This window comes from Battus philenor, unplaced genomic scaffold, assembly GCF_028537555.1.
Source record: "Battus philenor isolate CCGP_79_NKW_IND1 unplaced genomic scaffold, ilBatPhil1.0.hap1 SCAF_1, whole genome shotgun sequence".
Taxonomy (NCBI): Eukaryota; Metazoa; Arthropoda; class Insecta; order Lepidoptera; family Papilionidae; genus Battus; species Battus philenor.
Genome location: NW_027181661.1, coordinates 11,775,819 through 11,800,543, shown reverse-complemented (window position 1 = coordinate 11,800,543; position 24,725 = coordinate 11,775,819). Strand labels below are relative to the sequence as shown.

The window sequence follows — 24,725 nt, the reverse complement described above, 5'->3', positions numbered from 1 at the left end:
AATTATTAAAAGTGCTTACCTTGCCATTAATTATAATATGTTCATCAACTTCATTCGTCTTACAAACGGTTATTCAATAAAATGGCTTTTAACGCATATTCATTGTTATTGTTTTAGAGTATCAAGTCATCTCCAATTTGTATATGAAAATTATGAGAAGAACAGAAGTAGAAAATCAGCTATATATATAACACTACATAATATCGATAGCAAGCCCATGTCTAATGTTTCTGTTGAATATTGTTTGTGAAAATCTGTTAAAGCTATGGCGGTACATAGAGAATTTAAGAGAGCACCTCCTAACAACAATGCCCCCTCTATGTAAATATCGGAGTTAATTTGTAATCCTACTTCACAAAGCAAACCTAAAGTGACGATAGCGTAACCTCCGTATACACCAGATTTAATAAATTGTCCAAATGCTCGTAAGTTTTCGTGTTCAGAATTCAGAAAGAACGCTATTAACATCATAATAAGAGTGGCACCACGTAAGAACATCTGTACGATTTTGTTACTCATTCTTTCACATTATATGTTAATGGCGTTTGATTTTAAATAAATGTATAATATACTTTAAATACATAAAATACGATGGTAATATCATTGTAGGAAAAGATCGAAAACTGACAAAGAATTCATTGCTCTACTTGAATGACATAATCTGTCGAAATTAGTCATAAACTAATTATTGTCATATTAAGTGGTTTTGTTTTTAAAATGGAAAATATATTTATTTTTATTAGTATTATAAATTGTAACATAAGAAATTTTAATTTTTTTTTTGATTAGCAACCACTCGAAGCTTACTTTTTCAAACTATTTTTAAAGAATAAAGTAATTTTGGGTTTATTAATACCAAAGAGACTTTAAACAACGTATTCTGAAAATAGAATAAGAATAAAATTCAAATTTATGGTCTTCTAAAAATGATACATAAACAATCGGCCGATATTTTTCTTCTAAATCTCTTTATACTCTATGAATTGTTGCTACGATAAAATTACAATTGTTATTGTAATGCCATTTGACAATAATGAGAATGATATTTGATAATGATGCTTTATTGAAGAACTTGAATCTTTATTCTTTGTAGACTGTGTACATGAAATGCCTATTTTTTTCTTAATTTTATTTTTCATAACATTTGAGTTCGCCAGCAGCGATGAGAATAAAACAAAAGCGAATTTTGATTATTGCACACATCCCGACTGTTCTTTGAAGAATCAGCACACTCTTTGTGCTGCAAACAATAAAGGTAGTCCAAGGCTCTATGTGTCTGGTATGACAACTTGGATGAGATACCAAATACTATTGCTTCATAACAGACATAGGGACAATATTGCTATGGGTTTAGAAGCGGCGCAGCCGCCAGCTGCGAACATGCGGAAAATGTATTGGGATTATGAGCTAGAGGAGATGGCTGAAGTGTGGGCTCGGCAGTGTCAGAAGCGACATGATGAATGTCGAAATACTATTCGCTTCAACGCCTTACAGAATATGGACGTACGACCCGTGGTACCAAGGGTAACGGAGGCACAGTTGCTTGCGGATGCAGTCGGCGCATGGTATTCTGGGTCGAGATCATTACCGCCAGAAAACGTTTGGTCTTTCAAACTTAGCAATTGTAGTGCTCCTGGCGGCTGCAATGCTCATTGGTATACGGCTGCCGCTTGGGCTTCCACTTGGCGTTTAGGTTGCTCACAGGCACTTTGTACTGTCAGAAAACCATCGTGTGTCCTTTTCCGAAAAAAAAGACGTGTACGCCAGTATCAAGGAAGAACTGATTCTGAAGAATTCAAACCCACGACCACAACAACAAGTACCGAGAATATTTTGCGCAGAACAAGATATATGACGTCTTTGAAATCCTCTCGTTTTGAGGACTTTGCGACAACTATCAAGGGAAGCAACGTTGAGTCGCCATTGTACCGTGGGTTTATGGAGAATATTTCAAAGAGGAAGCGAAGAGACTTGAAAATTATTGCGTTTACGTTTTGTAACTATGGACCCGCCGGCAACATAGAAGGTTTTCCGATATATGAAGCTGGTACTACTTGTGCCAATTGTCCCCAGGGTACACATTGCCGGGATCGCACACATAGAGCGTTGTGTTCAGTTCTTAACGATCCTGATGCGCAAAATCCATCACAAAGTAAGCTAATAAATCGAAAATAATCCTAAACACCATGTTTTTCTTTTAAATCCTCTGAAGAAATTTTTATTTTTAGTACAGGAATTATGTAATGAAAAATCTTGATTTCTTACAACGCTCAAAAGTACAAAGATATTAATATTCGATAAGTATGCTTCTACTTTATTTTAACCTTCTTTACTACGTCTATATTCAATACAGACCTGTTTCAATTAACGTTAACCTCACATTGTTCGTATAACAAAGTAATAAACTAACGAGCTAAATAAACTTGAGCACCTTCAAAACTTATGTATCCGTTTCATGTTTAGAATCCGAATATATGATTATTTAGGAATTTCGCATTAAGCTCAATTGGTTACCCATAAGGCTTCGCCGGAATGCTCACATCCTTTATCGTAGATAATCTATAATATTCTTTTTAATCCGCATACCCTCCTATCTCAAATCAAGGTTTCAATTTCTTTTCAATACTCATGAGAAAATTAAAAGAAAATGGTTAAGAACTAATTACTAGACCTGCGATTATTTATCTTATGATTAATTCATTTCTTTTTCTTACTTGTTATTTGTTTCTTACTTCTTATTTGTTACTGGAATATATAATATTTATAATAAATATAAATGCTATATACATATGTATGTTTGATTAAGTACGTATGTTTGTATATATGTATGTTTTGTACACATTAACTACCCATTATTTACACTTCTCTTGTTTCCATACTATGATTGTCTATAAGAGATTGCCTCGTGTGATAAGACCGCATTTTGTACTATTTTGTTTATTATTATGAATCTATTTAAATGTACCCTAGCGTGTACACTAAAGAATATTAAATACAGTAAATAAATAATTTTTCAGGACGGGGTAGTTATTTTCCAATCGGTTACATGGAGTTTATTTCGGAATTTGTAGCCTTTCTTATAATTGTTCTGTCCACCTAAGGTTTTTATTTGCATAAAGACATGCACATGAACATTCGAAAATTTTTCTTTTCCTCTTGTATTCATGTTGTGTTTGAATATTGGTGAGAATCCCCCGTATCATTATTATTTTTAAACAATTGAAATAAACCATTGTCTTGCATATACCGTAAGGTGAAATTTATTTTCATAGTCTCATTTGTAATCTATTTAGTAAGTATTTTTAGAGCACGTTTTCTAATCAATCTTGTAAATATCAGGCATTTTTACATTTTATTGCTGGATTATCAAAAACAAACTCTCATACTTTGTATCAGGATGCATTTGCTCAGTTCATAACAATTTACTATTCATAATCTGCTTACTATAATATATCATAATTAAAAAAATTCCAATGACGAGGAATAATAACAAATGTAAAAATTTTGCTATAAAACTTTAGTGTTAAATGGTAGTGTAAAAAAGTATAGTGAATTTCTGGTACGGTAATATTTCCGTAGGCTATATGGGTTTAATTTATGTAATTGTGTTAAAAAAGTAAATTTGACTTTGACTGCTATTGCAGAAATGGAGTGGAACTGTCAATTGTGTTATTTAATATAACAGAAACTTATTTTTGTGATTTAATTTATTATCGATTATTAATTAAAAATGCTATCGCTTGCAAAGGTGCGCATCCATGGGATGCAAGACGATAATTGGGTGATAAAGGATAAAATCAATCAATATCGTGGACTCATCAAATTATACGGTAAATGTTTTTGAAGTAAAAAAAAAACTCATGTAAAATATGAAGACATCGTGTTTATCGGTTACCGGCACTGTTGTGTAATCTGTTATTCACAGAACGAGATCGAAAAATCCATGAAGGGGATTTAGCAAAACAGAAAAGACGTTATTCGCGTGACATTCGTCAACTGCGAAAAGATATTTCAACTAAAAGGCAAGAACTTGGCGTAGCTGTTTATGGAGATAAACAGTTCTTGAGGAATGCCTTTCAGGAGCACAGACGGTTGCAGTTGACATACATGAATAGTCAAGCTGATGTAAGATGCTTCACTAGCTAATAAACATATTTTGTTGCTTATAACTACGTTTCTTTTAATTATTTTCTAAGAGCATGATGTTTTATCTTAATTTTTTTGCAGAGAGTTTTAGAAAGTATACACCAAGAAAACTTTAATAAAAGAAAACAACTGGATCGCATAAGGTTTACAAAGAAAAAGAAAATGGAAAATTTTCGTCTAACTCAGGTTATTAAAGCATGCTTTATTTTTTCAGTGTAAAGAAAAAGGGGAAATTTTTTTGCATTCAAAGTTGTTTGATATTGCAACGTGCAGTTGGCTATTAACTTGTTTAAGTTTCATAAAACAGCTGAAGTAGTAACAGAAAGAGTTTGTAATTCTTTAATTTGGAAGTCTAAATATGTATATTACTTTTGTTTCACAGCTCGTGTCTGCAGAGCTACGTGATAGGCTTTTATACGAGGTGGGAGGAAAACTGCCGGCTGAAAAGAAGGAACAAGCCGTGGCGAACTATGTCCAGAGTGCTAATATTAAAAAAAATGCTGCCTTAGCTATTAAAGTTATGTATAAGAAGATTTTGGACATTTTAAAAAAGGTTAAGTAATCATGTATCATTTTTGATTGTGGATTTTGTTCTTATTCACCAGGAACAATACTTAGTAAATAGCATTCCTGGTTTTAATTTTTTTTTGTACAGGATTCTTCTTATTTTACGGTTGTTTTGGACGCACTAAAACTCGACTGTCGAGCTCAGGGAAAATGTCTTATGGGTGCAACTGAAATGGGTCAACTTGCTATGGAGTATTTAGACGACAGAAAGTTCGAGTTTAACCAATTAGAGAAGGAAATTAAAACAAATATGAAAGAGAGGGAACGAACTTTGAAACTCGTAAGACGGGAAGTCGCTTATTTAATTGATTCTTTTCCAAATCTGATACGCAAAGAGGCAAGTAATTTAATTAGACTATTTATCTATTACACCGTACAAATGTGAGACTTTTCTTAATTACAATATTTTGAAACTTTCAAATTCAGCTAATAGTATCTGCTATCCTAGAATTAAGATCTGCAAATAAAATGAGATTAACTGGCATGTATGCATTTTTAAATGAAGCTAAGAAAACCCGAGGTCCTCTCGCAGAGGCCCTTGGGCATAATCACGCCATGGAATGACCTCCGTAACAGTCGGCGGCCTTCCAATCCGGTGAAATATAGTACGCTCCGGACTGTGCTGAGGATTCCTCGCGAGCCCAAGAGTTTCGCTTTTTAAAAATAGGTCTCGGGTTGGGGACCCACTGTGCCCTGTCGCTTCGAATCCGCGGAATCTGGAAATGGCACTGGCAACAGTGATAGTCTGTCTACTAATATGAATAAGAAAGTTGAATTTAGATTGCACTAAATGTATAATTATTTAAACGTTATCTGCAATTAAATAAATATTGTAAGTATAACTGTATTATATTAAAACAATTATAAAAATCGAAGTAACAATGGACAGGCTACATAGCGGGTAGAACAGATGGTCGCTGTTATCTTAAAGTTGTAGAGTGGAGACCATGGGCGCTTGTCGATCCGATAAATAATGAGCTGAAATGATGATGAGTAGCGAACCTGGTTTAACTCCAATAGTTAATAATCTATAAATTCCTATAAAGATATTGTTTCAAAAAGTTCAGTACAATGTTTTCGAAATTATATTTTGATTTTCAAAGTAAAGGTCGCGGGAATTAGTAGGGCCGACAGCTCAAGACTATATTTGGCGAAGACCTGTGCCTTCTAATGGGCGTCTATCGAAAAGATGAACAAAGTTATTAACAACGGCAACATATAAACTTTAAAAATTGTATGGCTTAGGCATACTTATTGTTAATACTTATAGGAAGCAACAAATCTCGATGACTTGTACGAGGAAGAGGATAATGTCAGTCTTCACTCTGTGCATTGGGAACTCGAAGAAGTTATGGGCATTTGCAAACGGCTTCAGATAGGAACATTAGTGTCTTCTTTTGATAAAATACTATTAAGGTAAAATCTTTGAAATCTCTGTGTATCATTATTTATCAGCAATATTACGTTATATTTAATATACTTAGTGTCGTCGGTCATATTAAAAGATATTATAAATTTTCACTTAAACCTAAAAAAAATAATACCATAGCGACAAGTCATCGCAGACACAAAAAAATTACTTAATAATAAATCACGGCGGCAAATATGTAATAAAATGTTTACAATTCCCAAGATCCATCAGTCAGAACTTGGCAGGTACACATACATTGGATAGACTACAGGACTAAAAAAGTAAGACTCAAGTTATGTACGTGTTAATAAAACTGTGTTTTATACAGTATTCACATCATCATATTCATCAAACTTATTTCCCTTAATTCTAATGGACAACTTTTAATAAAAAGTAAATACCTTTTAAGGTCATAGTCAAACCAAAAATTAAGAATTAGTAGTTCAATAACAAAAAAATGTTTTGTTTCAATACACTAATTTGAAATCGACTTTTTATGCATAGGCTATTTATACAAGTTCTATAATTACTTAAGCGATTACGCAGTAAAGTGCAAAAATTGGCTTTAGTTTCTGCGTTTGTCTCGACGTCGCATCAGCGACAGCGGAGGGGTCGTACGCATCCATGTCAGTTCCGATTTGGCTTCGGTGTCAATCTCTCCATCGGCAACCGCTTCAGCGTCGATGTCTAGGGACCTTTGTCGGCGCCTGTAAAAGCGTCGGAGTTTTTTTTTATATACTAAGGTCGCTTCTACGTTGGTGCCAGCTTAGGCTTCGGGGTCAGCGAACGCGTCAACTTCTTAGTTAGACCAGACATCAACGGCGTAGGCGTCAGATTAGAAGTGCATCAATTTGTTTGGTTCTATCGCCGTCGGCATATGTTTTAGAATATGCGTCGGCTTTGACATCAGCGTCTGTATCGGCGAATCCATTTACTTCTGTGACGGCGTCGGCATCTGCGTAGGCTCTTACCTTCGCTATATAGTCGGTGAAGGCATTAGTGTTGGAATTTTATGTCGGCGTAGGTGTCAACAACCTCTTGCATATCTGCGTCATCCACAGCCACGGAGATGGCGTCAGCGGTGGGTCAGGGTAGGAGAGTAGTTCGTTTTTGCGTCGGAGTAGGAGACAGCGCTACTTTTGACGTCGGAACTGGGACGGCATCAGCGTCAGCATTGGCGTCGGCGACGGCCTTGCCTTTTGCGGTGAAGTCGGCATCTGCGCTTGCGTCCGTTTCAAGCAAGGCGTGGTCGCCAGCGTCGAAGGAGGCGTGGCAATCCCTGTCAGTTGCGGATTCGGTGTGTCAGTCTCTCCGCCGAAGACCGCATCAGCGTTGTTATCTAGGGGCCTTCATCGGCATTATCCAGAACTGATAAGAATTACTACACCTCCTCCGACGCTGACGACCACGCCTTTCCGAAACGGACGCATAGGCTGATGCCGAATTCACCGCTGACGCTGACGAGATACCGAAACATGCGTAGGAGCAGAAGCCGAAGTCGTCGCTGTCGCCGACTCGAATGCAGACGCGGATACCGTCCCAGTTACGAAGTCAACAGTAGCGCCTTTTCTGATTCCACGCCAAAAACGGGTTACTTTCGACGCCGATCCACCGCAGACGCCATCTCCGTGGCTGTTGCCGACGCAGTTATGGGAGAAGTTGCGAACACCGGCGCCCACTTAAAATTCTGACGCTAATGTAGTCACCTACTCTGAAGCGGACGTAAGAGCGGACGCAGATGCCGACGCCGTCACTGTAGCACATGGAGTCGCTGATACAGAAGCCGATGTCAAAGCTGACACATATTTTTAATTAATAATGTTAGACTACAAAATATCTGTCAAGTTATACTACATTTAAGTGTTATGACAATTATTCCGGAAATAAGTATCGTGAAATCTAATTTTTTTTGCGGATTTCATAAAAAAGTCATATCGAAACTTAAAGGACAACAAAGAAAAGAAACTATGTCAAGTACTTACTTGTTCTTATTAAATTATTAAAACATATCATAAACATGTGTTTATGATATGTTTTAATTATACTAAATAGAACGAATAACAAACTGATTTACATAATCATTACTTTTATTAAATAGGTAAATAGTTCATGTGCATAGTAATATCATAAATTATAACAGTTATATATAATTATATATATTATATAATTTTACTAATATATTTTTGGGCTTCAAAGATATCAAATGAAGACAATGGCCTGAAATAAGCGGGGCGGAAATAACATTTGTAAAAAACAATAAATTTTTGTATGGACTCACTGAAATATTTATTGATCAATATGCTATATCTATTTATACTCTTAAATTCTTAATATATCGTACTAAAACTAAATAACTGCAACTTTTTTCCCAATGATGTATTTTTCAATTTCTCCCCATACATTGCGAAACTCAATCGCAAATCTGTACTATAGTATAGTATAAAATTTTTGAACCATGCCAAGCCTTTTTCGGGAACTTCTGAAGCGAGGTCTTTGACCATAGTGTGCCGTTGCCAGTGATATTATATGGATCTGAGACGTGATCTTTTACCCCTATAAAAAGGGCCATGGTCACTCAGAGGTCACTCAGCAATAGAGAGGGCAACGACGCTTGGAGCTTACTTGCTAAAACGAAACAGAATTGTGACGATCCGTAGAAGAAACGAGGTCACCGGCGTAGCTTGTAGAATTGCTCATCTGAAATCGTAGTGGGGCACATCGCTCGTGCAATCGACGACGACGTCGGGCACGAAAGGTTCTCGAGTGGCAATATCGGTAGATACGGTGTAGGTAGCCCTTCGTCCAGATGTACCGACGACAGTCAAAGTTGCGAGTAGTTGGATGCGGGTAGAGCAAAAGTTGTCACGGTGGCGATATGGCATTGGGTAATGTTGTTTAAGCTTTTGTGTTTAATATTTTCTACACAAAACAATTCTCAAATATTTGCTTGCTGTAATCGTAAAAGTTTAGTAATACTAATTGCCAAATATTATTTTATCCGAAGTTCACTGTAAGTTCTTATGGTGAACTTCGGAGCAAATTAAATAATATGTAATATATATATAAGTATAAGGGATAACGCTACAGCATATTATCTGATATATGCGTAAATGTGGTATAATAAATATATATGTTTAAATATAAAAATAAGTTTTAATGTTTAAGATTGAAGGAACAAAGATACCAGTCTGAGCGCTTGATGACGCAGTTAACACAAAACAGTATGAAAAGAGACGCATTGATAGAGGACCGTAAACACGCTATCCTGATGCTCGATTCCTTAAAAAATGTCGGTCAGGAGCAGACTGCACAGTGAGTCACATTTCAGTTATTGTACAAATTAAATGTGTGCACATTTTTTAAAACTTTTAAAGTTATGATCACTTTAAACAAACGGCAATGAGAATTCTTTAATAATTGCAATAGGCTTTTTGGTGTCAGTGTGTATAAATAAATCTTATTTAAAACACTTTATAAATATTAAATTGACTAGAAAGCGTTTCATACAGGATTACATAGCTCGTTTGCTATCATTTAATGTATGGTACACCCTATCCAAAAATCAATCGTTTCAGAAATTATAAATAACGTAATGATAATAGAGCGAATAAAAGCGTTTTCAAAATTCAAATTATAAAATGAATTATTGTTTACTCCCTGTCCCTTCAAACTCTGTACTGCTATAAGTTATTGATTTGTCGCATTACAAGAGAAAAAATATGTAGCATATTTCAGCATAAACACTAGGGACTAAGGCAGTATAATCACTAAGGACTAATCACTAAGATGACTGAAAATTGATTAATTGATTTTATTATTTAGCTATAAGAATAGTTGTGGCATCTGATGGCTGTCACAAGTTCTCGCCCCGGTTAAAGATCTTATAAGTACCGTCGCTGCACTAAACCACGAATACATAATCACACGAAGAAACATACTGGCTGCATCATAAGCTGAATAAACCTTATGCGACTAATATTAATTAGCATAGCCTGCGTGCTTGATTATGGTGTTCACCTTCGTCAACGAGATATATGCTTATCTTCGTATATTTATATATACTTCTGAAACAACTTACAGATATATTTTAGAGAAAAACAAACTGAAAGCATCGTTAGAGGCGGAGCGACGCGAAGAACAAAATCTAACCGAAGCTTTAGACGAGAAGGGCAAATTAATAATTGAAATGAAGACTTCTTTGCAGCAAATAAATCAATTGTTGTCTAGCGTGGGTAAATATTTTATTTATTTAACACTAATTTCTTTAATTTTTCGTCGACATTTGAAGACGAGTACAGGTTTTTGATGTGTAATAAAAACATGTACCGATTCCGATGAGCATTATTTTTTCGTTTATTATCTATGTTAATATTAAGTGAGAAAAATGTTAGTGTCTTAATTCATGCAGGAGCTGCTAATATACAGAGAGCTCCTCGTACAGCCCCCACGGCGATTCAATATGCTCTAGATGAGTTGATTCAACCTGTACCAGAAGTAGAGCCTGACTGTAAGTATCATGAAAGTTTGTATTTAGTTGTTTATACTTAAGAAAATAGCGTTTTTAATTTTATCAATTATCTTTCAACAATTTTTTTATTAAGAGATTATGTCAGACTATTCATTAGCAGGTACAACGTGACTTCTCTCGATAACAACATTAATGATAGTATCGTGCTTGTGGTTTTATCATCATCACCGTCGTTTTAGCCGTTGGAAATCCACATGGCAATAACCCAACATGCGGAAAATTTAAAAGTTTAATAATATTCATAACTAATCATCAGGTCTGAGATGTTCAAAGTGTTATACATTTTTATAGTTGACAAGCTGATTTACAATGCGCGGCAGAAGCTAAATACTTTAATCCAGGCTATATCAAAGATGGATGTTACAAGCGAAGTGCGTGCAAACGCTAACCTATTTTATCACAATATCTTAGCGAGGTCTATGCGTGATAGTTATAAAGAAGAAGCCGTTGCGGAAGGAGGTTAGTAATATGATGTAAATAATAAATGCGGCAGCTAGCTAATCGGCAATTCTATTCCTATTCATATTTAGGATGTCCAATATTGGACACATGTCTTCCCATTACATTGCCACATTAACGATAATATCATTGATGCGGTTTTATCACCGTCACCATCATTATAATTTAAACCTGAGAAAGTCCACTGCTGGGTCATAGGTTTTCCCAATGGATTTCCAAATAGGACTGGTTAGAAGCGGCATACACCCAGCGTCTTCGTACCCTGTAAGCGTACGTTCCACACTGAGTTTGCTAGTCTGAAGTGTGAAGAAATAAATAATGTTGCACAAGAATTAAATAAAATTTTTACTATTATCAGTAGGTGTTCAACCTTTTTAATGCACTTCGAGGTAGAAAGGGGACAGGCATGTACACTTCGTTTATTCTGCGGACAAGTATTAAGCGCTTCTACAAACAGTTAAATCTTTAACAGGACTGATCGAGTTTGAAATCGAGGATCCGAACGTGCCAAGTCATGCTATCATTAAATTACGCAGCAAACAGCTGGTAGAAGCGCAGGTCAGCGAGTTTGACGTGCCTGACCAGCCAACCAAGAAGTAGAGGAAACATGCTACTTGTCAAACTATAGTCTAAAATACTGACAAATTGTAATTTAAAGATGTTTTTTTTTCAAATTGATATACTTGATGTTGTTCGTAAGAATTTAAGGCACTTGGCTTTGTTATGATTAAAAGAAATTCTAAATTCTCAATAACTTGCTAATTTATCTTTACTTTTCACTATATACATTTGATGTTTATTTTACAATATATATATTTGGCAAGATAAAGTTTTTAATTATCATAAACATCAATAAATGTTAGATGGAAAACCGGTGTACAATACGTTTTCTAAAACTCTTATAAAAATAAGTTATTTTATATTTATTTGCGCATTCACCAAACAACTTGCTTAATTTTTTTTACGCAAATAATGAAACATTTCGACTGTTTTGTCCAAACGCTTGAACATGGCGGTTTTTGAATCATTCACATTAGATATATAAAAAGGTTTATTTGTTTAATTGTTAAAAGCTTTAGAGGTGATATGCAGCTCGTTTGTTAGCAAAACTTATATAGCTTTTACACCTATTTCAGATCAGCTTACATGAAATAATAAGCCTGATTTATGAATCATTAATTATTTTTCAATCAGAATTTGACAGGTTCATTATTTCTGGCAGTACAAAGTGTTCAGTGAAAAATTTTAAAATTATTAAGTTTAATACATATTAATCGGAATTCCGAAAACACTTTTTCTTATTATATTATCATTACTTCATTTATTATTTCTGAAGCCATTGATTTTTGGATTGGGTATGCCGTACAATAATTTAAAGGAAATGAGGTATACGTTCACCCTATTAAAGCTTTTACATCTGTAATCAATTATTCAATACATAAAGACAAAAAAAACAAAAAATCTATTTTGTAACCATTTATTTTAAAACAGCTTTGACGTATCATGGTTATTACAATTCATGAATATTAAAATCATTGTACTTAGTTGCATTATCTTATAAGCAAATTAAATATAATTCATAAAATATTGTAGCTTTGGTAAAAATGTCCATAAAGAATGGATATCTTTCATTTTTCAATTACGCTATACGAAAAGTAGGCATTTTGCAAGATTTAATAACTAAATACTATTACAGTGAAAAATATTTATTCTTTTAAAAGTCTATTAAAAATAAGAAAACAATGCCCAATGCATATCTTAATCATAAATTATGCCTCAATACAATTTAAAAAACTTTTACGAAAACTTAATCTTATAAATTAAACTATTATAAAATCTGTATTTAATGAAACTCAATTTCGAATTATAATAACAAAATTTAGCAAATAGATTTTTTGTGATTCTTTTTTTGATGTACAAATTATTGGTGGAAATTACAACAAAATATAACAATTAATGTAACATATTGTTTCACGTAAAATTCTTTTTAAAATCAGAATCGATATCAATATTAGTGAACACGTTTTAATAGCAAAGCGCGAAGGCACTTGGGAGCCTTGATGAAGCAAGACTACGACTGTGCTAAAGTCGAATCTTATGATGCATTGTTGAATATGTGTTGTCATGCGTCTTCTTGCATCGTCAAAGCGAGCACTGGCGGCGGTTGGAACGATCGTACGATGCTGATCAGCGCGGTGTATGTGCCAGCCAAAAGACCGACGATGCCTATGATAAATAGCAATGCATCCTTTATCAACAGTAGTTTCGGTTTCTGTGGGTATTTCAGGAAGGCCTCCATGATCGCCGGGAAGCAAATTCCTAGTGCTGACAAGCAAAGTGCGCCAAACAACGAGATGAACAGTCCCAGACGTGGTACCGTTACTGCCAGAACAACTGAAAAAATAACCGTGAACGTTAGTGTAAAAATACTGAAGAATCTAGTGTAGGAAATATGATAACAATTTTATCAGCTCGAAGAAAGTTAGTAGTGTTTTACTGTCATTTAATTTTAAATGAAAGGATTCCAAAAAGGAACAGTATTAATGAAAAAAAAACTATTGAAACTTAATAAATTTCCTGTTTATAGTTATTACACTATGTATATTCATCGAATAGAGTTATTATAGTGCTCTAAAAAGAGCATTCTTTAAGCATGTATAAGGGATAGGCGATTATTTTTTATCTTACTTTTCATTATAACCCATACCTGACTATTTTTGAAATACTTTATATAACTTGATATGTATAAACATTAAACACAAGAGAAAGTGAATACGTCCGCACCTTGCAAATTACAGATTTAGATTAACATTTTACTCCAATAAAAACATATATTTAGCTCAATATTACAAATCGATGAGATCACTTATGTATTTGCTCTTGTTAACATTGTGGGAAGACAGTATACATGAATGATCTTATGTATATGGCGTTATATTCTTAAAAGGTCAAAATAAAACTAACAGGTAAGTAAACAGAGAGCAACTCTAAGCGCATATTCCCAAAGTCTTAGTCGATTAGATCCAGAATCCTCGAGCCAAGGAAGTAGGTAGCCTTTCCATAGAACTTCTACTGGCACGTAGCAGTGCAATCCGTAGCTAATGAAGATAGCCACTGCAAACATTACAATCACTGTTGTAGCCAATCTGGAATTAAAATTAAAATGAGTTAACGCAGACACCGGCAACCTTAATGTCTGGACAAAAATATTATTTAAATAAATATAATTTGTCAGTAAAAGCGCTAAAAACGAGATCGGGTCAACCAGTTTTGACTATTTTTTCTTCACGTTTTAATTAAAATACCAAGATCTATGGGCGAAGCTAATGTCTAGAAGTGGACATCTTTCGCTCGTAGTCGAAGCGAAAGCGAAGAGCGAAATATTTATGACGAAGAAGTTTGGAAAAATTACGAGGAAATCAGTTATAAAATGCTTATATATTAACATAACTTCCAAATAAGTGACTTTTCTTTTTGTTATCGGGGGTAAACTTCTAGATGGATGCAAGATACCCTGACATCCTGGGGAAAGAAGAGGGTTATGGGATTCCTACCCATTAAAACCCCCTCGTTGGTGATCTTCTGTACCTTTGGAGGCACCGCCTGATCTCCTACTACCAGATGCCCGTCAGTACTACGCCAAGATACATCCAGGGAGAAAGCTATGCCTCCCCCTGGGGTTCTCGTACTGCAGTAACTCGAGATTACTTCGCGCTGCTGCCCTTCTCAAATAGGCATTAAGCGGACGATGAAGGCCCCTACCCTCTACGCCCGTGAATCCGATGCCCTTTTAGTCGCCTCTTACCACATGCAGGGGATACCTTATCCCTATTCCTGGATGAACCTGGGCTTAATGGTCTAAGTAAATTGTCTCAAGCTTTCAAACTCGACATCAATCCAAGTCAAAAATGATTGTTAATTACAAAGATAGACAAATACAATAATCAATTCAAATACAGTGGTCACTCTGATTACGTTTTATTTATTATATATTTTTAAAGGGCTGCGCGACATGTCGATACCTTTGACTATTGGCAATTCTGTAGTGACAGTAAGTAAAAAATAAAAATTGTTAACACTTATTGAAATTCAGACCTATTCGAGTCATGAACAAAAATATTCGTAGACGTTTACATATTATTATTTTACAATAACGCTAACAAAATAATAGAGCAATGCTCTCTCTCTTCCGATTAATCCCTCGGGTTTTTTCGAGTAGCGTATGACTGGTGTATTATTTGCATATACAATGAAACACGAGTAATAAGCCAATAAAAATTGTGTAATAGATTGTTGAGACTAAAAGGTTCTGAGCTATAGACTTGGCGCCGAATCGGACTTCGCCCTTCGTTACTTAGAATTGCCTTGCTCTATTGTTACGTCATTATCAATTGATCGATTCGATTCACTTTTATAGCAAATTGTTACATCCTAGATTATTGATTTATTTGATAATATACTACAATCATTAGTATTACAAATGTCGCGTAAACCATATGCTATACTCGTATGTATTTGTAACGAATTTATACACTCAATATAGGATTTGAATTGAATATCTTGTATATTATAAAGGATAAGTGATAATATATCTGTCTAGTTATTTTCGTATAGTATAGAGATATTCACCTATACTGACACATCACGACATCTGTAGAACCGTATGATTTGGTGACTTGAAATTTAATAAGAATATTCCTTTCGCCGCGTAGACGCACACGTGGGTTGTTGAAAAGTTGTCCCGTTTATTTCTTTGGGCATTATAAAAATTTATAAGAATGGAATGTATGAAATAACACAGCACAAAAGGCAGTGCGGGCCACACGAAGCGGTATCGTACTATTATACTATAAACGTCACCGTCTGGGAATTATCCAAGCTTGTTAGCAAATATTCGGGGACGACTTCACTCATCTGTAAAGTGTGTAACGTAATAGTTATCTATAGATTTGTTAAACAGTTACAATTGAAGCCAACATTTTTATAAAAACCCAATAGTTCGACATGGTAGTCATGAATATTATATGTTATGCTGCAACATTGCTTGTTTTTAAGTTTTTTAAAATTTTGACTACACTAATATTATTTGTAACAAAAACCAAAAAAGAAACCAAAGTAAGTAAAAGTAAGTAGTAAAGTTATTGACACTTACGGATCGCCTTTTGGTAAGTCTAGTGTTATAGAGTCGCTGCATTCCGAGACACAAAAAACATAGCCCAAAGCACCGACAGCCACGTATAGCAGCACGATGAAAGTCATACCGGTGTTCAACACTCCACAAGGACGACCAAAAGATTTAGGAGTCTTCATGTTATTCTCTAATGCGATTACCTAAGTAACAATGAAAATTCTACACGGTTAAACATTTGACATTTGTTTTATACCAAACTATATTAACTTATATTAAATTTCATAAAAAAAGGAAATACGAGAAATAATTAACAATTTTTTTATAGTAATTGCATAATTGTAATTTACGTTTATATCATTTTCATTAGTAATATTGTTAAATACAAAATGATAGAACATGTACGATATTGTTTACAAGAAGCTTGTTTATATTAACATATTGCAACTATACATTAGTAATAACAAAGGTATTGTGGGTATTATAAAAATAAGAAGAAAAAATTAAATAGTTCGCGTGTTATTAGGCGCAATTTATATAGTCGCAAAGGCATATATGTTTTTATTAATAAAGTCGCTTCGGCTTGGTTTCACTAATATCGCTTATTTGTATACGACTTACCACTCCTACAGCAGTTAAGGCGAAAAGTATGGTTCCAAAGAATAGAGGGAATGTTTCGGCAGAACCCCAAAGGTCTAATGGCTCCTCAGATTTTTTTCCGGACACCAAAAAGTAGATTACGATTCCAAGACCGACGAATGTCATCAGATTTGCCAAGGCCGAAAATGGCGCTAATAATTTGAGACTGGGGATCAGATTAAATCCGATCAAGGGGATCAATATTATTAGCATATGGATTTCTACGGCCATTTCATAATAAGGATCGCAGACCTGAAAACAAATAATACAATTTTGACAATCAACATCGCATTGACATTAAGTGCCTATTAATAGTGCGTAGAGTGTTTTATTAAAGTTTATCGTTTTATATAAACAAAGAAAATAATACTAACCACATGTACATACGTTCCAAAAAAGTTCAAATACATAATTCATGTCGGTGCCCGAAAAACCGCTATAACTTCGTAAGCGTCCCACTCATGTCAAGTGTATACGAACGAAGCGGTGTCAGTTGATGAATATTGACGTATGATACGAGGATGCCCGCTCACTTAATCCATTAGGGAGCTCATTTCTACCTCTATTGTAGCATATTCGCCACGCCTCCGGACAGCGGTCAACGGAAGTTCACCACGTGAAATAAAGTACGTGGTCTCGCATGACCACTGTGGATTCCACTTTGACATCTTATGTTCCAATATTTCAATCAACTGTCTAAATTGTTTTTTGTGTTATTCTATTTTAGGAACGTTAAGATAATATAAATAACTAATTCGTTGTAAAAATTTGGAATTTTGTTATTGGTTTATGTTATTTTAAAGTTGATAAATCAATATATTTTTATCAATACCTTTTTTATATTATCAGCAATGAACACGATATAAACGCAGCAAATTCCAAGTTGATAAACGACCAGGAACACATCCACAGTGATGGCGCAGGGCTTTGCCAAGTTTCTAAAAGATGGTGGTCCATTGCTAAAAGCTGTTGCAGCTGCAGCGGGATAAGAAAGCAGCGGCACTTGAAGTTTCTTGCACGCAGAATATTGTGATCGAACCTTTCGCGAAAAAGTTAATTTTTTAATAGTAATATAAATCCAAATAAAGCTAATTCGGGTAAAAACTTCTATAATAAATTTGTAGTCAAAACACATTTTAATAGATAAAATACAATCCCACAAGACTTTATTGTAAATCTCAATAGGCAATAAATTTTAAAAGGATTATAGAGAAAAATTACAAAAGCGTATTACGTTTTTTTAAACACTTCCTATCTACTTGTGGTTGTCGTATTCATCGATTGCAAAACTATAATAGACGTCGTATAAAATGAAGAGCGAACTTCCTCTCCCATAGCACAGCGATATTCTACATGCGTAACGCACCGTAATTGTTCCAACTACGCTGGTTGTCACGATCTCCGGTGCTCACACGTGAATCATCGTATAGCCAATCACTAAATATGTAACCACAAAACTCCATTTGATAAGTTAAAAAATATAAAAATAAATTTAACACGTTCATTCAACGTGTGGAAAAATCCTTTAATAATGTTAAAGATTTTTAAGCGCTAAAAACCTTGGAAATTAATTGGACTATTACTGTATTAATGATAATAAAAAGAACCTGAATTTGCTATGAGCTCTGCCACAACGGTACCAGACACGCTTTAAGATCAAAGTTCCTGTAGATTGTAACTTTTAGTTAATGTATGCCATTACATAGGAGCCCAGTAAAGTACCAGATAGAGAGTAATATTTGTTTTATATTTAGAATAAAGTTAAACAGTGCTTGGCTAAATTTGAATATAGCACTTACCAATACGTGTAGACAATGTGTGACGAGGATGCCAACGAGTACCGTAGCAACGATGCCGGTGACCAGACCAGCGCGGGCAAACGCCTGCGGCATCGCAAGTATACCGGTGCCAAGACTGCATTTCAACAAATGCACTAACGTCTCCAAGTCACTGTTTCGACATACAAAATTCAATTATAGTGACTGAATCCATGAAGACTTCGGACCGGCAAGTGCAACGTAAGACATTCCACCACCAGGTGGATAGACGACATGGTTAAGGTCGACGAAGTACGGCTGCAGGATGTAGGCTGCGTTACTTCGGTTCTACGTGCAGTCTCTGGGGGAGACTTAAGTCCAGTGGTGGACTTCTTGCTGCTAATACTAAGATGATGTTAGAGTCTTTTAGCTATGCGCTAACTATGCGGTATCTCTGAAATTATAAGGCTCAGAAACGTGAAATATTGTAGAAATATTTAGTTTGCTAAATTAAAAATCAGCTATGAATTTAGAAAATTACACACACAAGAAGAGTTGAGTGTGTGTGCAAAAATTCATATTTTCATAACAGCTCTTATAGGTGCTTAAAAATGGGCCAGGATATATTATTTTGGTATATGAAAAATTACCAAGAATGGATTTAATAAAATTACATTCATAAACGGCAGAACAGGATATGCGAAGCGGGTGGGGGACAACTTGTGTGTTTACACGTTAATTACGTGAACTATTTAAAACAAAATATATAATTACAATTCATAAAAACAAACTATTTTATTTCTAAATAATTAATTACTTTTACTTGAATACTTAATAAGAATTATATTAGGAAGTAAAAAAAGTAACTTACTTGGTAGGTTTTTCTAATTGCCGATGGAGATGCGGATCATATTCCTCCGAATTCTCTTCTCTATAAAAAAGAAACTTACGTTTTAGTTTTATCTTAAGTAAAATCAAAAGTTTAAACATTACTTGAAAGCAATTACGATACTGCTTATTGTAGCTATTTCATCTTTTTGATACAAGTAGGAGAGCTTATTGTAGTTAAATTTAAACTTTAAAGTCACGTTTCACGATTGATGTATAATGATTAAGCTATGAATGTAATATTGAATACATGATTATAAAACACAAACAAATGAATTGTTTTATATATGTATATTAACAATATTGTTAAGGGGCGACTCATTTCTTCTTATACTTTGGAACTACAAGTCCCAGGCCCAGCGTATGCATTATTGTTGTTACTAACCAATAGCTGTAGTTAGTCTACATCAGAAGTACACTAACAACAGCGTTTTAGTGGTCTAATTTTTCAAAATATTACGCAGCACTACTATTTAATGTGCAAGCTATATCATTAAACTGGTTAGGGCGTTGCACATTTAGTTGCTTAAAAAATTATGTACTAGCAATAATAACAATACAAAAGTAAAGTAGAACGTCCACTCACAATGAGGGCAGACAATATTGTTAAGGTCGTCGGAAGTTGTTCGATAGCTGAAATGATAATGATGGTAATCTAAATAAATATTCCGCTGTTAAATTTTACTTTTACTTACTTGTCGGGGCTGGCTGGAACACCATCATGTGTCAACGCTTGCAATCGAACAGTTTCCATCTTTTCGTCCATTTTCTTTTAATCTACGTGTTCTCATGAAAAAGATGTATTAAATTGGTTTCATTATTTTCTTGTGAATAATTCTTTAAGTTAATTTATAACAAATTTTTCAAAATGTTTTTAAGTAATTGTTAATAAGTTATTATTTTAAAAGTTTTATATGCATCTTATTTATAATAAGCGATGTTTGATAATAATTCATTACGTTTATCCGCACGGATCGTTTTTTTAATTTCTTTGATTCTAATTTACCTGGCAACTAATTTGAAACGTATCATATCTCCTGAATAATGAATGTAACAGATACCGGGTTCAATTATTTTAATTCCTTGAGACTGTAATAACTGTAATTAAGCCGTCAGTCCCTCTATCTCAGCTTAGAATCTAATGTTTCAGGGCCTTATTTCAAAATTTAGTTACTATTGATGGAATCCCTGCATCTATTTCTACCATAATCCATATTCTCGATGCTGTACAAGTCTCTACACGTTGTACTGAATACAAAATATGCAAGTTTTTATAAGTAACAGCCGCTGAACTTTTATTCGCTATCGAAAGTAAAAAAAACTCGCCCCCCCGGATGTCCACCTGGACTACTCCAGGAAGTAATGAGCTAAACTATTTATAACAAGCAGTTGACTCATGACTCGAGAAAATTATTTTAAAATAATTTGTTTCCTCTCAAACAGTTTTATTGATGTACATTATTACTCCCATTTATTTTCTACTTTTAGCTTTTAAAATTTAGCTAAACCAAAGACAATTAGCAAAAAAAGCTAAAAAGATAACGTTTAGCTTGTAATTAAAGTAAAAGTTACTGCGATGCCTAGCAAAATAGAATTATGTTATTGTTGCTCGATAAATATTAAACAATAACTATGAATTCAATAATGAAATATTTAAAAGACAAGAATCCTTGGCAATTATGGCGCTTGATTTTTTGCTTTCATTTAGGCTATTTATCTGACAAAGTGTAAAAATATAAGTAGTGATTGTAAAAATTTCTTAAAATATTTGTTGTTGAGGACGCTCTTCTTTATTTTTCTTCAGAACTATAGCAGTTAGCATAGCAGAGTGAAGTACATAATCGATTTAAGAAAAAAGTTGTCGATCAATTAGATGCCTGTTAAAAGTCCAAAAAATTAACAGGCATAATATCATTCTTAGTTCGTAAGTACGTATGTATGAGATAAATTGCGTATTTTCTGATACCATTTTGGTCCAATGAATAAAATAACATGCTAAGTTTGTTGTTGTTCAAATCTGAATATTTTAATATTAAACTATTACGTCTTGGTGGAAAACAACAGGTGTTAAAATGAATCCCGTAACGTCGATTTTTTTTTAAGTAAATGATTTATTCCCACTGCCATCACACTATCAGATTAATTCGAAAAAAATATATTTTAATAAGTAATATTATTAAGAAACGTAGAACTATTATTTTATGATTGTAAACAATTTGTAAGCATTGATAACCTAATTATATAGTGAACGCAAAATATTATAAAACGGATCGGTTAGGTCTTCTTCTATTATCGTTAACAATCTCAGAGGTTAGAGATCAATTGCAATAGTTAACGAATGCTCTAGGTTAAAAAAATAACTGGCACCATAAACCAAGAAAGCAAACGTCAAACAACCAAATTGCTATCTTTCGTCTTTATTAAATAGAAATTAACAAATTAATAACAGCATTATAAAAGATATGCTAATTTTAATTAATTTCTTCGTTTTCAGGAAAACTGTTACTTATATTTTGGAGGCCATTGGCAAAGTTTGGCACAGTTATGGTTCTTACGCAATTTAATTTCTATTGTTATCTTTTGCCCAGCTCAACGAAACTTGGTTATGACAGTGTCTCGTGCGCTTCTCATCAACAGTGTTTCTATTTTTCAACAGTAATAATCTAAAGAAAATTGTAATAATGTAAATGATTAACAATGAATCATTGTATATTTTTGTTAGTCTCAAAGAAATTAACATTCATTGAGAAAATGTAACTATGATAACAACACGATTTTATAAAAAGTTAATAAGATGTTCATTTTATTTATACAAGAGGAATGTAGTTGAGGATCAGACATTTTAGTATTAAATTCTTTTAACACGTATAGCGTAACACGTAATGATACAAACAGCGGTGCCACTCCTACTTCTGTTATGTAAATATTGCTATTTTAAAACTTTAATAGGTCTTAAAAACAAAGATTTTTTGACCAATGGCCAGAAGTTTTGATTTCTTTAAAAAACAATTTTATTACTACAAATAATTACAGATGATTTTTACAGTATTAATTTATATTGCTAAAAATATTCTTTAATGTTTAAACTTTTATGTAAATTAAGAAAAAAAATTAGTGGTTTAAAAAAAACATTTATAACATTTTACTATAAATAAAAGAGGGTAAAATTTTAAAAAGAAAAAAAATTAGGTTTCAAACAAATAAAGGACCAGAAATTACAGAAACAAAGACAATTAACAATGTTAATTAGCTTAATGTAATTTTTTTTATTACAGATAGGAGACGTATATTTTTTATTTTTTGCGATTACTTAGTTTATAGAGTTATAGTGTATTAAAAAAAAAAAGTTAAAATTTAGTTTATAGTAAGCATACTTGCAGATGTAACGGCAGTCAGATGACAACTAGGCCGGCCTCTTATTTGATGCTCGGTTTTGTTGAATAGAATAGAATCCGATATCACAGCGGCCGGCAAGACGCCAACTGGAGTACTAAGCCATCTCCAGCATCCCGACGCGGCGCGTTATTCCCCGCCACCCCTCTGTCTCACCGTACTCTGTGCCGTCGATCATCTCATTAATATTCGGGATAACTAGCTACAGTCGCAAAAACATTGGACACAGCTCGAAACTTTATATAGCTATTATTACACTAAACACCTTTTTAGATATGGAACACAAAAGTTTTTTTGTGCATTATATTTTAAAGGTACGGTAAAACAATCAATGTTAAAGATAGTTCTTTAAAATACATTTAATAACTATGTACATGTAAATGGTATATATTTTTTATTATCCTATTTCACAGATAATGCATGGTTATCATGTTTGTTTGTTGTTTTAAAGGCGAATGGCGACGCATAGCAGAGGTCTTAACAAGTGACGCCTAATCAATTACAGTACAATTGGTATGAAGTCAACCTGACCCTTTACAATTAAACAACCCTGGATCGTATAAATTATATATTTATTATAATACTCTTACGTAACACACATCACCTATTTCGTATAACAACATTCGTTCCTTAAAAACCCTTTAAAAGTTTTTTTTTTAAATCAATTTATTATTATTTATGTTGCAAGGTAGAAATTAACAAATTAAGATAATTTCTATTTTAAGTAATAAAGTGGAAAAAAAACAAAATTAATTTACAATAGTGTAAATTTTTTGTTACATGTCACAAGTTCTTCATAAAAATCGATCGTGAATATTTACTTGTTGACTTTGTACTTGTTGTTAAAATATTGATGCATCTATATTTAGCTATATTTCTGTAAAAACTTAACTCGCAGAAATAATTACAAAACAAGCTCAAAACTTTGTATGCGAGAAAATTAACGGACGCCACAAAAGGTTGTAGTACAAATGTTTGAGAAGACTATGTAAATATTTAGCTGCAGCGTATGAAACGCAATTTTATTAAATCAGCAAACAGGTGTAATTGTTTTAATTATTTTTTAAATTAATTAATGACAATCACTTCAACACGTGGTAGTGGTCAAGTATAGATGTAAAAAAGCCGATTTAAAACGTTTAAAACCAAAAGTGCCGGTTTAAAACCCCAAATAAATCTTTTTAAACGGTTTAAAACTCGCCTACTAAAATATAAGAACAGTGTTTTTACACATCATTATCGACAATACTTGGTCTTGTGTTAGTTACCTATGCAGTTTATACCTATGTAGGTAAGTATATAACATATAAAGTACTATAATTATAAAGAAACAATATTACATACAATAAATTAAAATATGTACCTAAATCATAAAGAAATTGTGGATAGGAGTTTTGACCTTTATTTCCAAGTAGTTAAGGTCTACTCAAAGGTCCACTCCTCAATTTCTGTTCAAAGAGTTTGCCGACAGAGAGCCACCGCCGACTGCTATGCACACACACAGCCTGTCAAGAAAGTCATGAAAAGAAATAAAGTGTTGCCATATTTAATTTTAGGACAGAAATGTCAGTCAGTTTTACAAAGATAGTGGCGCCTCATAAATTTTCATGACTTTCTTGACTGTATGATCATCATGTTGTCGAGTGGACTGTGTAAGATTAGCCAGTTTTTTTATTACTTTCAAGAAAAAGTCGGGTACCTAATAATCTAATTTTATAACAGCTCATTACATTTTAGTTATCTAGTAATGTTTGGCATATTTGTACATTTTTTTACAATACTGGCAACACTGACATGTCCGCACGCAAC

The 24,725-nt window shown here is 33.7% G+C and overlaps 3 protein-coding genes across 4 annotated transcripts; 2 read left to right on the top strand and 1 right to left on the bottom strand.

Annotated features, from left to right (window-relative positions):
• The first annotated feature begins 1,107 nt into the window (after positions 1 to 1,107).
• LOC137932723 (antigen 5 like allergen Cul n 1-like) lies at positions 1,108 to 2,175 on the top strand. Its single transcript, XM_068776384.1, has one exon. It carries the CDS (start codon positions 1,108 to 1,110, stop codon positions 2,173 to 2,175), a length of 1,068 nt encoding a protein of 355 aa, XP_068632485.1.
• Positions 2,176 to 3,730: 1,555 nt separating this feature from the next.
• Positions 3,731 to 11,711, top strand: LOC137921432 (outer dynein arm-docking complex subunit 3). The gene is made up of 11 exons (XM_068764195.1): positions 3,731 to 3,830; positions 3,926 to 4,125; positions 4,228 to 4,332; positions 4,529 to 4,699; positions 4,802 to 5,050; positions 5,984 to 6,129; positions 9,290 to 9,436; positions 10,205 to 10,356; positions 10,533 to 10,631; positions 10,944 to 11,111; positions 11,584 to 11,711. The coding sequence occupies exons 1-11, from the start codon at positions 3,731 to 3,733 to the stop codon at positions 11,709 to 11,711; spliced, it is 1,665 nt and encodes a 554-aa protein (XP_068620296.1).
• A 1,180-nt stretch (positions 11,712 to 12,891) lies between these two features.
• LOC137920160 (proton-coupled amino acid transporter-like protein CG1139) lies at positions 12,892 to 22,994 on the bottom strand. 2 transcript variants are annotated; one of them, XM_068763422.1, is made up of 9 exons: positions 22,898 to 22,994; positions 20,219 to 20,309; positions 19,507 to 19,566; positions 18,678 to 18,828; positions 17,711 to 17,917; positions 16,861 to 17,130; positions 16,264 to 16,442; positions 14,076 to 14,257; positions 12,892 to 13,505 (listed from the first exon to the last, which is right to left on the bottom strand). In XM_068763422.1, the coding sequence occupies exons 2-9, from the start codon at positions 20,287 to 20,289 to the stop codon at positions 13,234 to 13,236; spliced, it is 1,392 nt and encodes a 463-aa protein (XP_068619523.1). In that variant the 5' UTR covers positions 20,290 to 20,309; positions 22,898 to 22,994; the 3' UTR covers positions 12,892 to 13,233. The 2 variants fall into 2 exon arrangements, with proteins under 2 accessions (XP_068619523.1, XP_068619514.1); XM_068763413.1 differs by having other exon boundaries at positions 20,219 to 20,300.
• Between the last annotated feature and the right edge of the window lie 1,731 nt (positions 22,995 to 24,725).

Excerpts from the sequence above, each read along its gene's own strand:
- LOC137921432 (XM_068764195.1), top strand. The coding sequence starts at position 3,731 with ATGCTATCGCTTGCAAAGGTGCGCATCCATGGGATGCAAGACGATAAT. Across the intron at positions 9,437-10,204 it reads GGTCAGGAGCAGACTGCACA|ATATATTTTAGAGAAAAACA; the intron begins GTGAGTCACATT and ends AACAACTTACAG. Across the intron at positions 11,112-11,583 it reads AGAAGCCGTTGCGGAAGGAG|GACTGATCGAGTTTGAAATC; the intron begins GTTAGTAATATG and ends AATCTTTAACAG.
- LOC137920160 (XM_068763422.1), bottom strand. The coding sequence starts at position 20,289 with ATGGACGAAAAGATGGAAACTGTTCGATTGCAAGCGTTGACACATGAT. Across the intron at positions 19,567-20,218 it reads GTTCCAGCCAGCCCCGACAA|AGAAGAGAATTCGGAGGAAT; the intron begins GTAAGTAAAAGT and ends TCTTTTTTATAG. Across the intron at positions 17,131-17,710 it reads TTGCTGATAATATAAAAAAG|GTCTGCGATCCTTATTATGA; the intron begins GTATTGATAAAA and ends ATTTGTTTTCAG.
- LOC137932723 (XM_068776384.1), top strand. The coding sequence starts at position 1,108 with ATGCCTATTTTTTTCTTAATTTTATTTTTCATAACATTTGAGTTCGCC.